The sequence below is a fragment of the Meleagris gallopavo genome, chromosome 9 (assembly GCF_905368555.1).
Source record: "Meleagris gallopavo chromosome 9, MGAL_WU_HG_1.1, whole genome shotgun sequence".
Taxonomy (NCBI): Eukaryota; Metazoa; Chordata; class Aves; order Galliformes; family Phasianidae; genus Meleagris; species Meleagris gallopavo.
In genome coordinates, this window is record NC_139412.1 from 5,200,572 (window position 1) to 5,213,468 (window position 12,897).

The 12,897-nt window shown below is 47.7% G+C and overlaps 1 protein-coding gene across 2 annotated transcripts in view; it reads left to right on the plus strand.

Annotated features, from left to right (window-relative positions):
* The window catches only part of PCDH19 (protocadherin 19), a 52,219-nt gene extending 39,787 nt beyond the window's left edge, over positions 1-12,432 (plus strand). For both annotated transcript variants that reach the window (XM_085230664.1, XM_085230665.1), the window contains exon 5: positions 7,741-12,432. In XM_085230664.1, the coding sequence (XP_085086790.1) occupies positions 7,741-8,303 (563 nt within the window). In that variant the 3' untranslated portion in view covers positions 8,304-12,432. The remainder of the gene's footprint in view (positions 1-7,740) is intronic.
* The last annotated feature ends 465 nt before the right edge of the window (positions 12,433-12,897 follow it).

A 12,897-nucleotide genomic window follows, 5' to 3' on the forward strand; every position in this document is an offset into this window, starting at 1 on the left:
TGCTGGGAAGCCTTCCAGCTCCCCTCCACTCCTTAGAGCTGCGTACTTTTACAAAGTACAAAGAGCTTCTCATAATGTTTTGCCTTGTGGGTACGTATATGATTAATTCCATGCAAGCGTTACTGGTGCAATAACAATACTGGAGGTCCTAAAACTGCAAAAGGAAACACATTTGGCTCATACTTCATACACAATCACTTACACTTAAGCTATTGATAGTTGATTGGGATCTGTAGACTGCTGGGCTGGTGCCACTGGGTTTCTGAGTGCATTCAACAGCTGGAACAGACAGCAAGGCTGTAGGTTTTGGCAAGCTGTAGGTCTCATTAGTCAGGCTGACTGTATCTGACACGAGAGATTCCCATCCACCAAGATGAAGCTCACTTCCCTAGGCTTTGGCTGACGTCCCAACAATATTTACATGAAGGACAACGGAGGATCAGTGTTAGATTAAGGCTGTGAGTTTCCAGTAGGCAGACAGTTAAATATTCTATTGAAATCCTCTTTTGATTATTTAGATAATAATGAAGTTTATGCGTGTCCTTGAGAAATCTGGGGAAAGGCAGTTGTTTTATGCTAAGCATGCAAAGATGTGTTTAATCTTGATAATGGGAGTAAATTATGTATCAGGGTTTATAACTCAGCTCCTTCATTTCTCGCTTGCTCCGTGGAAAGAGCAGATGCCTCTGAAGGAAGCGAGACGTGTGCGGATGGAGGGAGCAGGCACGTGGGGTGTGGGATGGGACACGGGTGTCCCCCAGGCCAATGGAGCCGTGCCGATGTGTGCTGGCCCACTCTGCGGCAGGTACAGGTGGCTGGGCATTGCTTCCTATCGCCCCCAGCTGTAATGTCTCTTTGGCTGGATTTTCGTCAGGATCGTCAAGTAGCAATTTTCTGAACGACACCTAATTTTGAATGGGATGCTGTAGTAATTTGATCCATTGTTGCCATTTGAATTTGGATGCGTGGCTGGTATTGCATTACCGCAACACAGTCTGTTTGAATTTGGCTGCTTCAGATTTGACAATAGCACAGAAAAGTAACCTTTGGATTAATTTGCTCTAGCAACTAAAGTCCCATTAAATGGAAGGCAGCTGGTGTCAAAGGCATAAATGGAGACAAAGTTTTGCTCCCAATTGTAGGAAATGTGTTTAAACAGACTAGAAATGTTTCCATCTCTGCAGGGTATAATATACTCAAATGGTTGCATTAACATGAAAAAAATATAAGAAAGAGAGTATTTAGGACAATCCCTCTGTATCCAGTGTTAATGAAATTGAATTCCAGTAATGAAGTCAAAGGGTTGTATTCTTCAGTCGGTGCACGCAGTACAGTAACTTCCATTAGCATTAATGGGAGTTGTGCATATGAATTACAGAGCCATAATGGTTAGAGATGGAAAAGGTCTGTCGGATGCTGGAGTGCCTCCCTCTCTGAGGATCCTGCTTGCTCCAGTCTTATGTGCAGCCTGTTAGCTCGATGAGGACGTTAATGAGCCCTGCAGTGAGTGCCCGAGCTGATGTGCAGGTAGCAGAGTTTCAGAGGTAAAATCCTGCTGCTCCAGGGCCACAAGCAGCTCTGTGGATCACTCAAGTCCCCAGAAAAGGATTAATTGGAGTTTAAATGGTGTGTTTTGCTGTTTCTCTGAATGGTAATTAATTTTCCTGGGTAGAGGGGGCTGTCCAGTGCTGACTTGCATCCTGGCTCACACCTTGAGGGCTTGGCTCTGTTGTACTGCACTGTGTGCCCAGAACCCAGCTCCTTCTGTAGCACTTCTTCATGGCACTGCACACATCCAGAAGGCTCCAGCCAGCCCAGGAGTTGGTCTGGGGAGAAAACGTTTGCTTCTTGGAGCTGCGTCCACCCGCAGTAGGAGGGAGGGATCCCCGTTGCATCCCATTTGGCCATTACAGAGATGCTGCTCATGAGTCCCATTCCAGTGTGGGTCCTCATCAGTTGCATAATGAATTAAACTAATTCCTATCCCTTGTTTCATTAAGATAATTCCGCATGGCATTAGCTTTGTCCAAGCACCGCTGACCTCCAGTGCTCGAATAGACAATCCAGGATTAAAAATGCAACATTTTTTAGCTCACGTAAATCCCAAATAATGGCAAAAGATAGGAAAAGAAATGCTCCTTGTTGCAGTAAAGAGCATTTGTCACTGTCCATATTTATTAGTATCCTCTGAGCATTGTACAAGAGAAGCTGCAACAGGATTACATTTGTGCATAGACTGGAGGCTTTTGATTAAGCAGGGTGAAGAAGGCTTCATAAAAGCCCATAGGTCAAAAATGTAATACACTATTCCCCACCTCTTGTTTCGTGATATTATGCTATTACAGGAGATAAGGGAGAGGTGCAGAGTCTTAATTTACAAGCAAATGATGAAGCCTGGCTGGAGATCGCTTGCATTTTGCTTGAGCTTATTAGTGGCAGGGCCAACCATCCTCACATGGCCATGCAGGGCAGGGCAGTTGCAAAATTTGGGTTTTCCTGCAGCATGCAGTTTCCCAAGAGAGGCAGCGAGCTGTGCACAGGGCTTGCACAGTGCCTGGCAGAGAAAAGAAGGTGCTGGAGTTGGAAAGAAACCCCAAAGTAACTGAGTGATGGGTGTTAAATAATGCAGTTGCGCATTGTCCGTGAAAGATGGCTAACCATGAGTAAACATCAGCAGCAATGTTTGATCCCTTCATGTTTACTATTTATTCATATTTATTATTCATAAATTCCGTCACAAATGTTAGGCCTGCACCCCAGTGAGACATTTGCATTTTATTTTAAGCTGTTTTTTTTTTCCTCCCCTAGTTTTGTGCACTGAGATTTAATGATTTGCTTTTCCACAGAGTTCCCATGCTCACTCTCCCTGGCTCTTCTCTTCTTATTTCAGGAAGAGATTTCTAACATGGAAAAGTGATATTTGAATAGATTCCCCTAAGGCAATCAATTTACTTTTAATTTGTCTGGAACTAAGCTTTTCTTTGTTGCAATGAGAAAAGATTGAAACTGCTGTAAAATTTATTAGCTTCCAGGAAGATTTTGAAATGAATTTTTTAATGATCGTGCTGTTTGCTGTACCCAGGAGCAGTGTCACCGTGATTACAGTACGACCATACGGCTGCTAGAGACACACCACAACACAAAGATAAAGCTGTGCATCTATGGCAGGATGCTGCTGGTCACGGCCAGGGCAGCCCAGGAACACCACTGCCACCTCCTCACACCCAATTTTGGGTTTTGAGTTTGGGGCCACGCTACCCATGTGGGGCTCCCCATCATCCTCCCCACCCTGAGCCCAGCACAGTGCATGCAGGTCCTGCTTCTGCTATCTGTTCTTTCTTACTTTTCATTTTCAAGTGACTCCTCGACTGTTTTTCCTTGCTCTCCATGTAATAGCACAAATGAGCTCCACTTACTCACCCCTGCAAACCTGCTCTGACATGGATTGGATTGAACTGAGCGTCTGTTTGAAAATGGAAACTCCAGGGACTATTGTCATCGCCCAAATTGCACCTTAGATTGTATAACAGCACATGTCATCTGGCCATTTATCAGGAATATTACATTCCCAGGCACTTGCACCTCGGTGCGATTTAACTTTGTCTCTTTGGCCAGCACTGAGATTCCTCTGCAGATAATTCAATTGCTCTGAGAGTTGAATGGGCTCCTTTCAAACCGGTTTCATGTTGCGCTGCCGCAGAACCGAGTTCAGGTACTGGAGACTTTGAATAGGAGACTGAAAGCACTTGCAGGTGCAGGATGTCCATTAACCCTTCCTTTGAACTGCAGAGGGCCCCGTGCTGGGCGGAGCTGGAGGCTGTGCCGCTCCATGCACGGCGCTTCCCTCTGTCCCCGTGTCCTCTGGGCTGTACAGAGAAGAGCCATGGGGGTCAGCACTGCCACTGCTCCTTCTGCAGCCCCTGCCCAGCTCTGACCCACCTGCAGCACCAGGCTGGCCGCAGCACATCGTTCCATCTCTGCTGCTCCCCCGAGGTACGGGCTGAGGAGGTTTGAAATCCGGAGCTCAACATGGGTTTTGCTGTACTTGTCAAGGAGTGTATTAATTCCAGAGGTGGCTGTTGGTTTTATTTTATTTCATATTTGCTGTGTTAGAGCTTATGTTTAGCAGTGACACATATTCTTCTGCCAAGGATAACTGCTCACTTTCTGGAAAGGCGTCTGCTGGGATGTTTTGCACCTGGGGAATCAATTTAAAAGCACCACGCCGTGAGCTGCTGTGACTTGAGCTTGTGGGTTTGTGCTGGATGAAGGCAGGAGGTGCTGAGGTGGGCACTGCCTGCCCTGCCGCTGGGGAACCTGCAGCTCCCATAAACACACCGATGGCAATTGGGCATGGTGTTCAACATCTCCCCCAATAGCCCGTGCACAATGCAGGTATCCGACCATCCTCCCAGCGTGTCTGTGGTGTGCTCAGCTGCTTAGAAAGCCCAGTCCTGCTCAGGACACTCTCAAGCAAACAGTGCCGGAGCCCTGAGCTGCCCCCTTTTTTGCTCCTGCTGGGTCCTGCGGGCAATATTGCTCAGCCCTGTGCCACCCCTATGTCTGGCGGATGTGGGAAGCTGCCAGGTCTGGCTGCCTGCCATTCATCATGTGGTATGTGATGTGGGGGTTAGTACCTGGGCTTTGCTCCTTGCATTAAGAACATTTTTTAGTGCCGACAATAACAGTCCTATTGACTAGGGCAGGTCTAGAGCTGTAAAAGAATTTCCTGTCATCCTATTTCCGATTGTTAAAGAAGAAAAAGACAGAATAGTGCAATAAAGAACCCGTGAATGTGAATGGCTGTCCTGGGTGCCGTTGTGGCTGGGTGAGTCAGACCTGGCTGCAAAGGGCAGTGAGGAGCTGTGCCCGGAGGCTTTGTGCCTGCAGTGCCTGGGGCAGCAGCTCTTGTTCTCAGGTGCTTGGCTGGAGATGGATGCTGCAGTTCAGCTGCCTCTGAACTGTGATAGCAAAGGAGCCGTGTGGTGCTTATATGTATCAACAGGGCATGCTTATGGTGTTAAAATGGTATTTTATATGATCTATGTGGTTAACAAGGAAATAGTGATTGGTGAAGATCCTCATTCTGCCAAAGAGAAGGAGCTGCTGCTCAGTGCCTTGCGCGAGTGCCTGGGGTCTGCTGCCAGCTAAGGGCTCACACTTGTGCTGTCGCTGGGAGCAGGACAACTTCTGGCTCCTGGATGTGGTCTCAACAGAAGAGAGCTGAGACATGGTGGGGGTAGGAGCAGGGAGACTGAATGTGGAGCTACTTGTTGTTTTCAGGTCTGTGGATAGGTGGTGACTTGTGTCCCTTCATCTGGCATCTTTCATAGTTGTTTGCATTCCCACTCTAAAATTAAAGGTTGAAATGGTGTAACCCAACGCAATGGGTTTTCATCCCTTCTCCTGCCTGCACTCTAACTGTTGCTTGCAGACAGGCATGGTGGTGTCCAAGCAGATAGGCACTGTACCAGCAAGCTTTAGTAAAACCGCTCCTAAAGCTCAGGTCCTTTTGTTGCATTTGAGGAATATCTACTTGAACTACAGTAATCATAGAATTGTTAAGGTTGGAATAAACCACTAAGACCATCCAGTCCAACCATCAACCCATCACCACTGTGCCACTCCAGGGACTAACTGGTGAAGCCCTTGCTTTGTTTTTAACTGTACCGTATAGCAGTTTGCAGTAAGTAGCTCAAGGCAAACCAAACCCACTTGGGGTGAGCTTTGCCTTTGCTGTGGTGATGTAGGGGGCTCACCCCACATGGTCCTGTGCTGGAGCAGGCAGCCCCAGTGCACCCCGGTCCGATGCTTTATAGTAGCAGAGGGGCTGACACGGTGTGTGCTGCAACACTGCACCCAAGGTCACACAGCATAGTAAATCACATCTCCCTGGGATGAGAACCCAAGATATTTCTGTACCCCCTCCAGCCACTACCAAGTCTTCAGCCAGACTACACAACTTTGTGTGCCTCTAGCACCCTTTTGAAGTTAAGCTGTGGATAAATAGGCAGACAGCAACATTTTCTGGGCAATTTTTCTCCTTTTTTATTTTGCTCAAGTACTTGAAAGCAACAGAATCAAGCTGTAAGAGCATCAGCTTTCAGATCTTAGTGCAGGTTGTTCTGCATGTAAGGCTCAGAGCACCTTTCTCTAAAGCTGCTGTAAAGGAGGCTGCCGAAACCCAGACCTCCTACACAGCCACCTCACGCCGCGCCTCGCACCACCGGGTAGCTGCTCTGATGGTGAGAAAGAGCTAATGTTTTACTCACAGCTTTCCAATTAATTGGCTTCTTCTCCCTTAAAAAAAAAAAAAATCCCTTTTTTTGAAGTCTGCCTTTTACTCGTTTATTCTCTGTAAGTGTTAAGCTGCTCATATTTTGGTGCATTGTGTTATGTGCTGAGAATTTTTATCAGCCGCCCTAGTGCTAGAATGTGGTGGAAATACCAATGTGTCTGAGGAGCTGAGGTTATGCACACAGATGTACAAAGCATCAAAATGAACTGTTTCAGACAGACAGGAAGCAGACCAAGGCTGAGTCTGCACCTTCGTAGGGCTTGATCTATCACACCGACACCGACTGGGTGCATTCTCGTGTTGTTAATAGCATTAATTCTTCAACACTGCTTTGCTGCTTTACGGGTATATAGATTATAGCAGGAAGGAGCTGCATCTTTGCCTGTGAAATGAGGGCTATCTGCAATTACAAGTTCTTATCGAATGAAAGGAAGCTGGAGTCGTAAGCTGAGATTGAAAAGCAGCCAGGAGTCCACGATGTTTGGTGGCAGCCACGGTCTGGTGCTCAGCAAAGGCTCGGGAAGTCGAGACTCCTGGATTTGATTTCCAGTGTTGCACTTGGTTGAGCCCGTCTGCTTCTCTAGGTCTCGATTTGTCCACCTGCAGTGGGGACAGCACCTCCCAGGGCGGCGGGGATGGGACAGTGCTTTGGGGACAGCAATGGGGCACCGTGGGGCACCTCCTGCTGCTGAGAGCCGCTTGTGGCTGCGCTCAGAGTGGGACAGGAGAGGTCCTTGGAAAGTGTGAAATACTGTTCCATATTTCAGCCCTGTAAAGTAGGGTTGGGACAGCCCTAAGTTGAGAGAACAGATCTTTATTACTCTCATATGAATAAAGACCCAGTGCTGGAATGACATATTTAATCTTCAGTGGAGTGGGCAGCCTTGGAGATTTATAAAGGCTGTGTTGTGTGGGAGGCCAGTGGAGTTGAGCAAAAAGTTGAAACACACAAACACACAGGAGAAAGAAAACACTCTGTTCTCTCTGCTCGCTTCCCCCTCCAGGCCAACCTTAAATGTCACGACAGACAGTGCTCAGAGCATGGTGGGCCTTAGCGCCGGCTGCTAAAAGCACGACCTGCTGACGGCATGCAGCCCGACACGTGGCACAACCCCGTCCTCATTTGTCTGCTGCTGTTACTCGTTTCCCCCATGTCTCAGGTCTGGCAGCAGCAGCAGATCATAAGGCGGCTCTGGTTGGAGGGGACCTTAGAGATCATCTTGTTCCAACCTCACTGCCATGAGCAGACTTGCCAGCCACTAAAGATGACACACAACCTGTTGGAAATTGTACTCCGGTCTTTAGAGCAGTGGAGAAATGGCTGTAAAAATCCCCCTTCCCCACGCTGCTGTAAAGCTGACGGCCGTTTGATGCAGCATTGGGGCAGGAGGGGTTGGGCAGCGCTCGCCCTCTTCACATGGCCTTGTATTTTCTCCATGCAGATCAGAGCGAAGGATTTCATTGCAGGGAAGAATGCCGCATCCTGGGCCACTCGGACCGGTGCTGGATGCCCCGCAGCGCCGTTCCCAGCCGCGCCAAGTCCCCTGAGCACGGCAGGAACGTCATCGCCCTCTCCATAGAAGCGACGGCGGTGGACGCGGAGCCTTATGCAGACTGTAGTGCCAAAAGGACCTTCGCCACTTTCGGCAAGGAGGGCGGCGAGCCGCCGGCCGAGGAACGGCCCAGCAACCCCAAAGGCAAAAGAACGGTGGAGCCGGCCGCCGGCAGCCCCAAGGTGAGCGGCACCGTGCGCGAGGCGGGCAATGGCTGCGAGGCCGCCAGCCCCGTCACCTCGCCCCTGCACCTGAAGGGCCCCGCAGCCTACGGCGGCCTGCCCTGCCCCGCCGGCCGGCCCCCGGCGAACACTGGCCCTGCACGGCCCGCGGAGGCCGAGCCCAGGGGGGCGGACAGCGAGGGCAGCCTGCAGGAGGGCAACCCGCTGCTGCAGGACCGCAGGGAGAAGGACTCGCCGGCAGGCAGGAGACTGAGGGACATCGTCCTCTGAGCAGCGCCCGGCCGCCCAAGGGGCCCAGCGGGTCGTTTTTATCGCTTACCAATGGTTCACAGATCGCTGTATTTAAAAGCTTTCCCTAAATGTATTGTTTATAAATGAAGCTGTTGTTAATGTGACAATCCCACTTGTTTCAGCAGGCTACAGGGGTGTTCTGTGGGCAAATAGCGCGTTTTCCTTTTGCCAAGAGGCAGCAGCAGAGCCAGGTGTCTTGTCTCTTGGCTTTATATATTTTTGTACCTCAAAACCAATGTAAATCTCTGTAATGCTCAAGAATCGAATTCCAAATTCCCTCTACAGACACCTTTTTGTAGGCAAAGCAATGGCCATTTCTTTCAAATTACATCTGAGTGAGTTTTAATATTCGCCCCACGCAAGGTTGTTTCTGTCTGAAGATGTTGCTATTTTGCTGTGGACACCCCTGCGTTTATGAATCCTTTTGCTGTCACATGCTTATCTGTACTATTATTGTATTTGATATCGCAAATTACTGTCCGTCTAGTGATGGCAGAAGGCTTTCAAGTTTAAAACAAACAATCACCACCATCTTACCAAACCCTTGGGGAGTTCCAGACCGAGTGGGACAAGTGCTATTTCCAGTCCCCACCATCTGCAGCCTCCACCTGCTCTCAGGGCAGGATGTTATTAGAAGGCATCTTGGGGAAAATTCTGCCTGAATTGCAACCGCCATATGCACTGTGCCGAAGTTTTTCCCTTTATCCACTTCCTTAGCGTAACTTCAAGTCAATGCATGGAAAGGTGGTTTTTTTTTCCAGAAGTTTCTTTTTTTTTTCAGCTCCTGGATTTAGACATGCCCTGTCTCGAGTCATTTCAAAGTCAAAGTGATGGAATTATTTAGGAGATCTAAATTACCTTCTCAATTAGACACACACTTCCCAGTCAGCGTTTCCCAGCCATGATTATGCTAAGTGTGTGTGTGTATGTATGTCATCATGGCATGGATTTTAGACTGTTCCGATTTCTTTTTATCCCTGCATCATGAATAAGCATGGAGTGAGCAACAGCGATGTTAATTTAGGGGCAGACAGGTGATATATAACAACACTACTAATTCAATTAATGTGCCTTCTTAATGGAGAAAAAATTAAAGCGATTCATTATTTTTTCTCATAATTAAGGACTTTTTTTTGTGTGGGTACAAATTTACTCATATAAAATTGATTTAAAAATTGAGCTACTTTAATAGCCATTTTGTAGAGGGGAGAGACAGAAAGAGTTTCACAGCTCTCTGCTCTCTTTCAGTGATAATTCCTCAGTGAGGTATGAGTACGGTAGGAGGATTTCAGTTAGTGTAGCATTTTTATTAACCCTTCACTTGTCAGATTTTCCTACCCTAAATAATGTTTCATAGAATTTAAAATTGATTTTGGGAGGGAAAATATATAGTTCTTGCCAATGTTTGCTGTACCAGCAAGTTGAAATTAGCAGTTTCTAGAGAAATAGTCTTTCTAGGTATACATTTCATGATAAAATATTTGTTACTTTGATTTATTTGAATTAAAAACGTCAACAGGAAAACAAGCTCCAGTCATTATTGTCCTCAACATAAAATAAGCTCAAGTAATTTGTTTCTTCAGGGTGAACTGACTGCCTGAAGTTGTAGCCATTCTGAGACAGGTCGGCAGTCAGTGTATTCCCCGTGCCACTTGCTAGGGCCAGGTGTTTGGAAGGAACCAACCAAACAAGGTCCTCTAACGAAATTTGTGATGCTTCCCTCTGGTGTTATTACTACCTCATTCAGATCAAATCCTGTGCATTAATGTAGTGTCATGTACCCCTCCTAAACGTGAACCAGGGATTTTCCTCTCTCTTCTGGAGTTTGAGCCTTTTGTTAAGAGATATGTTATTTCTGTTCCTGCGTTGTTTCCTGCCTGCGTACTGTACTGCTGTCATTTGTTTTTTTTGTTTTTGTTTCTTTCCAAATGTGTGTATCTTTATAAAACAAGCAACAGAAGAAACGGGCTGGCTTGGGGCTGTTAAAGCAACTGGGTTTTCTGTAAACGTTAAGCTGGGTTTATTCTGACATTACCTGTTTTTGTCAGCTCTGCTGGGCTTTCTTTGAGGAAAATCCATGTATTATTTTGCTGAGCGAAAGCGCCTGCTCGATACACATCTGTCCCCTCTGCAGAAACCATCCCATGCCTTTGGACATCGTCCCCCCATCACGGACAGACCCCGCAACCTCCATCTGGAGCAGGATGGGACCGGTGCCCTGGGCCCCATCACAGCCACAGGGATGAGAGCATGGCCCCCTCTGCCCCAGGCACCCATCACCCCCACCACCCGCCTCCAGCACCCGAAAAGTGCTGGCTGTTAATTTGTGCTGAGACTTGCCCTCTGCCTGCGGAGCTGCCACCACCAGCCTGGTGATTTTGGATGAAAAATAGATGCTAACTGAAAAGGAAGAAAGGGAAAAAAAAAAACAACCCAGAAACATTTCTCTAATTTACCCAGAGGAAACATTCCTTGCCACTCTGAATAAAAGCACAGCCGAGAAGGGATGCGAAATAATTCTGTATTAAAAGGGGGCATTCAAGAGGTCAGTAAGCCCTTATGCCTCCAAGAAAATCGTTTAAACAACAGTTTTGCCTGGGCTGACCCGTGCCACAGCTGGGGACGCTGAGCGAGGGGCCCTTCCCTGCCATGTCCTTGCTGTGTGGGATGAGGGCCTCCACTCCACCTTCCCTTCCTCCATTGGATGTTGGGCACTTCTGTCACCATCCCTCCCTGTCACTTGAGATGAATTCAGGGCTCCTGGGCAAATCACAGCATATCTTAGTTTTGTAATAGTTGCATCAAAACTGGCCATGCAAAAACATAAAGGCTGCAGGGTGGGTGATTTTTTTTTTTTGGGTGGGGGGAGGAGGGGCTCCAGACCCAGTTAATGCTTCTTTAGTAACTTAAAGCTGTCCTCAGATTTGGTTTAGGAAAGCAAGCTTGGATCTGTTGGTTTCCTTCAGGCAGCCTTGCTCTGCTCCCCTGGAGAAACAGGGCAGCAGCTGCTGTGGCTGATTCTGTACCGAGCATGACGAGGACCTGGTCTGGAGCAGCCCGTGCGATGTCCCTGTGTGCCACCCTCTGCCAGCTGAGTGTCCCTTCACCGCGAGGGCACGCGGCCGTGCGGATGGGCAGCAGGGACTGGGGGCCTTTGGTGGCTGAGAAAACCATCGCTGAGTGCTTGGTGCATTGTTCCCTGTTTGTTGTGAAGCTGGAGGTGGCCTGTGGATCACACCTCATGCAAAAGTGAATTCCTTTTTCTTTTTTTTTTTTTTTTTGTATGTTGGTTTTGTTTTTTTGGTTTCTTTTTTCCAAATAGGAAACAAGTTCCTTTTGTAAAGAACACACTGTCTGATGAATATGTTGAAATTATTCATGGGAAAAAAAAATTATGAACGGAAACACATTTGTCTGTCGTTGGGGAGCATGGATGATCCTGTTGCTACTGCTGCTTTCGCAGCTATAGGTGATCCTTTACCCCATCCGGGAGCTGTGGTTACCTTGGGGAGAAGCCCAGCTGCCTCCACTGCAAGCACTGCAAGCTGGGATGGATCCTCAATCGCCATCAGCTGATGTTCAGCTGATCTACGCTGGGATATAATCTTTAAACACAAAGAGCTGACCTAATGCAAACTGCTTTTCAGCAAGCATCGCCTCCTTGCACTATTCCAACGTGACAGGTATGAGCTGCAGGCGGCGCGTCCCGCAGCAGGAGGAGCAGCACGGCACCGCGCGGCGGTGGGACTCAGTGCGGTACGTCTCATCGTGGTGTCTCCGTTGCTGATGATACGAAGAATAATTTGTTGTATATGCTGATATGTATGTTATGTACATTTTCACAGTGATTGAATCATTGTAAAGAACAAAATGGAAAAAAAAAAAAAATTCACCATTCTGTCTATTTTATGAAGATGATAAAACAGCTTTATTAAATTATTACGATTCTGTTTCAAAATGGTGTACCTGCCACATGGGTTTTTTTCATCTGATGAGAACTTTGTTTTCCACCTAAATGTGACTTTCTTTTCTCTGCTTTGAGCATCTAATGCATTTTAGTATTAAAGCAATTATTGAATAAAATGGAAAGTAAGTGTTTGGTTACAAACGTGCCTAAGTGGGTTTGCTTTGATGGGCTGAAGGTGCTGGGTTTACAAAAGCCAGAAGGAGCTCAGACACCCATAGGGGCTCAGTGGTGCCACCACAGCCCCTTCCCCACGCACCTCTCCCAGTTCTGTTTGCCTTTGACGTCCATGGGCTGTCCTGGCCCCCAAGAGGCATTGTCCCCTGGGGCAGACAGGCCCTGAGCCCCTCGCAGCTCCAAGTTGTGGCAGAGCACTCAGGGGCACGAACTGATAAGAAAACCACTGACAACCCACACTTTTTTTTCTTCCATTGAGACACAAGAGAGAAGAGCTTATTTCCCTAGATTTTCAGGAGGGCACTTTGGAAGCCCTGGGGAGATGGTGAGGAGCATCCGCTTGCTCTGAATTAATGGTCTATTAATAGAGCGCTCTTCCAGGAGCATCGGAGCGCTCTGCGGGTAACTGGGGTGAGTGCCCTCTTCTGCTCA